General features: G+C 44.3%; 1 protein-coding gene across 1 annotated transcript in view; it reads left to right on the top strand.

Annotated features, from left to right (window-relative positions):
• Positions 1–4,467, top strand: part of LOC101847986 (prolyl 4-hydroxylase subunit alpha-1) — a gene marked incomplete at its 5' end in the record, with an annotated part of 28,592 nt that overhangs the window by 13,580 nt on the left and 10,545 nt on the right. The window contains 2 exon segments of the mRNA XM_005105755.3: positions 1,128–1,181; positions 4,236–4,307. Coding sequence (XP_005105812.2) covers positions 1,128–1,181; positions 4,236–4,307 — 126 coding nt within the window.

The raw sequence follows: 4,467 nt of genomic DNA, 5'->3' as shown, positions 1-4,467 counted from the left end.
GGGGGGGGGGGGACATTACCATCTCGAGGTCTTATGCTCAAATTGTAAAAGGGCTGATTCATCAATGCCATGCTCATAACTGTGCCTGAACTGCAACAGGAAACTGGTGCTTTTTCTTTCTTAATCTTTACTATCGTCATTTCTCCTCTGCTTCTTTTGTATGTTTGTCACACTTTTGTGACCCGCTATTTCCGGGGTGCCTTGATAGTTGAAGCAGGCTTTATACTATTGAAGCTAGAGAGGTGAGCAGAGTAAGTCTGATTCCCTGTAAGGACTTCTCTGTTGACACCCACCCCTTGGCGCTCATATGACCTTATGCAGTTGCAAGGGTCGTAAAACTCTACTAAAACTAAAACTAAAACTAGAGAGGATGGCGCTTGTTAGAATCCCAGACTGGGCGTCGTGTCTTTTTAACTTGGGTGCTTTTTTGTGGAGTTTTCAAGGCTCTCTTAACCTATTTGGCTCGATCCTGTCGGAGACAGACGTTAAATTCGGAGGTACCGCTTCTTCAATAGTGTTGATAGGGGCGTTAAATCCAAAAACTTACTAACTAAAATTGGGAAAAAGCCTCAAACTGAAGTCGATGGCAGATTATTTTTAGGTACGTTGGAATCGGCCACAGTAGTTACCTGGTATGTATAAGGTATAAATATTCTCATGACAATATGTGAGGCATCGTGGTGGAATCAGACTCTCGTCAATTTTTGTGCATGTAGAGTTATAGTTATTGGTATCATCTTAAAGCTTGTTCACTTGTCTTTATTTAGAGAAAAAAAAATTCATTTATCTTGAATACAAGTTGAGATATTTGCGAATGAAGGCGGTTTCAGGGGTAAAATTAGTGAGAAAATGGCCGCCGAAGATAAGTTATTTCCTTAGCTTAAGAGTCCATGGTAACTGAAAATTTACATTTTTTTGTGCCTTTAATCAACGTTTTTCAAAAAAATCCACACCGAAATGAGTTCTTTAATGGGCATGAAAGGTGTTGAACCAAAAAACAAAAATTTTATACAAATTAATAAACCTGCGGAAAAGTGTAAGTTTCCTCGCTTTGATTATTTTGACGAGAGCCTGATTCCACCACGCTGCCTCACATAATATGAGCAACTGTACCTTCATTCCCTCAGATTGTCAACTACGGGCTGGGAGGTCATTACTTCCCACACATGGATTATCATTTGGTAAGTTTTTGATAACGCAACTGGTTACGTCTTAGTTTGGTCCGAGTATCTGTGGATTGGTCAAAATAATTCGTCAGCTACTGCGATTATTTATATGTGTTGTTATTCTTGTTTCTTTGTGTTATTCACGGCAGGTGGAGACGTTTGTCTTTTCTATTCATGGAATTCTTTTGCCGGATTTAACACATGCACATGATGATGATGATAATTGCATTTATATAGCGCATATCCATGCTCAAGAACATGCTCTATGCGCTTTACAACTATTATGTCTATAAGAGGAAGAATGTTGGAACACAGATATTACATTTTCACCATATTTTTTTGTTGGAATTTTTCGATACAAATGCTTCTGTTTTAAAATCTTGTAGAGGGGCTGTTTGTGAGATTCAGCCTGCTTTCTCAATATTTTAAAAACTGTATGTGTGTGTATATTTGTGTGTGCGTGTGAGTGCGTGAGCATGCGTGTGTGTGTGAGTGTTTGTGTGTGTGTGTGTGTGTGTGTGTGTGTCCGTGGAAGGTAGTCTTGCTCTTGGCTATTAGTATTACACCGATAATGAGCGGTTACCCTAGATAGTGACCGAAATTCCTTCGCATGGCTAATGACCAAAATGGCGACATTGGCATTTTGACCTCAACTGAAGACTGGAATGAATGGATTGAGCCTTTTATTGTGTAATGAACTTCCATTTTTTAAAATTCAATTGACCTCCATGGTGACCGTGACGTCGATGTCGCTAGCAGATGACAGCTTAACATATATCGTATCGAATTCGGTATCGACATCCACTGAGTCCACCCCGGTGGCGAAAACGTCCTCAGCACTAGCGTCTGTGGCCACCTGGATATCCACAGATGAGGAATCTTCTGCCACAACACGTACGGACACTCTGCCACCGTTCTTAATCTCAATTGCCAGAATGGGGCTTCGGGATGCCGATACTAGGACGTCATTTCTGGTCTCGCCAGCCATGATGGCCGTGGAGAAGAGTTCTACATTGCAGGAGGTCAAGTCGATACCGACCTCCGTAAAAGCGACTGGCACCTTAGTGTGATCGTACCCGAGGATGTAGCATGCCTGCATCACCCCGCAAGCCCCCTCCTGGAAGTTGGTGTTTTCTTCCCAGATGAGGCGATTGGCGTATAAGAAGCAGGCATACGCGTCTAAAATTGGCATGCCTTCCAGACTCACGAGACGGTAAAAAGCGTGATTGAAGATGCCACTGCTGTGGTGTACATCCATGCCGCCTCTATAATCATCGACGTGTTTGATAGATCTATTATCGTCTGGTGGATTGATAAAGTAGCGAAGAGGTCTGTCGCCTTTGAACAATTCATACCCAACCAACCAGTCGTTAGAACCACTTGCAAAGACTTCTGACACTTCACCTGAGATGTCAGAGAACGCTTCATTGATTCCTCCCGATTGATCACTGTAAATCAGATTGCTACTCCTCGATGTAATACCGTGGGCAAGTTCATGGGTGACAACGTCTTGGCTAACTAGAGGATAGAATGTAATACAGCCGTCTCCAAAGAACATATCTTCACCATTCCAAAATGCATTGTCAAAGCACACACCAAAGTGAACCACAAGACGAGGTGCGTACGGGAGAGCTCGGAAGTTGTAGGTCTCCACATATAGAAGTGCAGTTATAGTCCCAAAGTATAATGCATCTGAGGCCACACCATAGGCCCCGTTGGCAGGATCCCGGGGCCCTCTCAAGCAGTTGAAACTGAGGGGATTTGATTTTGTTGTACTCCAGGACCACTTGTTGTCGATAACTTCCACATACGTATTACGCATAGTGCATGTGCGTCCATCTTTCTGCGCCTCCAAACAACGTCCTTCAATGTTGTACGTAATCCTCCCTGTCTTGGGATTGCCCCCCACACCGGCCACGAAAGGGTTGCACTTTATACACTCGTCTTGTCTTCTGTGCTTCACCTCTTGCGACGAGCTGACGTTGTTAATTTGATCATAATGGATGATGACAGACTTGTTACAGGCGTTAATGAAGTAAGCTGGTCGGCTGATCACGTGCCGGTTGGCGTAGATGAACTCCACGCGATACGCCAGAGAGGCCACATGAGTGTCGGGATCCACCCACACGACTCGTCGACCGTCTTTGTGATCTATATGTGGGTCATAAAGGTCATAGTTCTCTGCCCCGGTAGCTATCCCCAGCATCTCCGTTATAGATCTCTGACACGCGTTGGTGTCTGGGATGTCACTGTGTAGGTCAGTAGCAACCCTGGCGTACATGCGCCCAGTCAACTGTCCGGTCAAGTCAGTCTCGGCTGCTGCCACTGTGCCAATAACGTCAAGGTGACCGAAGGTCTCCACGAGACGGCGGCGATTAACGCCCGTGGCTGTCGTAACCACGTCATCATTGGCAAGTCGGAACCTCGCGCCGGGCTCCAGGTTGGCGGAGTAAGCCAGACTAGCCAGGGTAATCTGAGACCTTTTGTGACTTGATGCTTCTCCACCCACACGCACCTCGACCATCCGAGCAGCATCGACTACAACACAAGTCAACAAAACTACACAGACGAACATCGGAAACTTCATGGCGTTCAAGTCCATCCTTTTTAATCTACAGTCCGTGTTGAATAGGACTGCTCACAACATGATACCCACTAAACCTTTTATACTACCATTTCCACATGTGAGAAACACGCGTCATCTCCAGAGAGGAAATAAGAAGATCTGTTCCACCTCGTGCTGGGGATAAAGGGCTTAACACTGCCTCGGGAAATAGTTTGAGACACTTTACTTTAGGATGGAATTTTTTTTTCAATAGTTGACCTTCTTTCTCGATTAACTTTCCCACCCCCATGCCCGGATTAATTAAGGGTGTTGTGTAAAGCTTCACATATATTCACCCCTCCCTATCCATCTCACTTCGCAGTATCCCGTTACAGCCTCCTGTGTTGATAGGTTTTCGTGTTTCTTTTCTTGAATGAGTCAGTGACACTGATAGAAAAGCAGTCAAGGTAAATGTAAAGCTAATGAGTTCTTACTTATACATATTTCTCTCCTTATCAAAACAGCAACACGTTATTGACGCTCAGTATGGTGTTTTGGAGAACAGTGGAGACAGACTGGCGACCTTCATGTATTATGTGAGTCTCGTCAAACTGGATTTGCTTTCACTTTCACTTTAACGCTAAACTTAACACAAAATATAAACTGCCTTTTCCAAGACGGGTGATTTAGGTATCCAATCAAGATTAAGAAGAGAGACTGAGCAAGAGATGGAGGGAGAATGAGAATGGGGGGGGG

Source organism: Aplysia californica, unplaced genomic scaffold (assembly GCF_000002075.1).
Source record: "Aplysia californica isolate F4 #8 unplaced genomic scaffold, AplCal3.0 scaffold00490, whole genome shotgun sequence".
NCBI classification, from domain to species: Eukaryota; Metazoa; Mollusca; class Gastropoda; order Aplysiida; family Aplysiidae; genus Aplysia; species Aplysia californica.
Note: the sequence above shows the minus strand (reverse complement) of the source record. Positions and strands in the feature narration are given on the sequence as shown.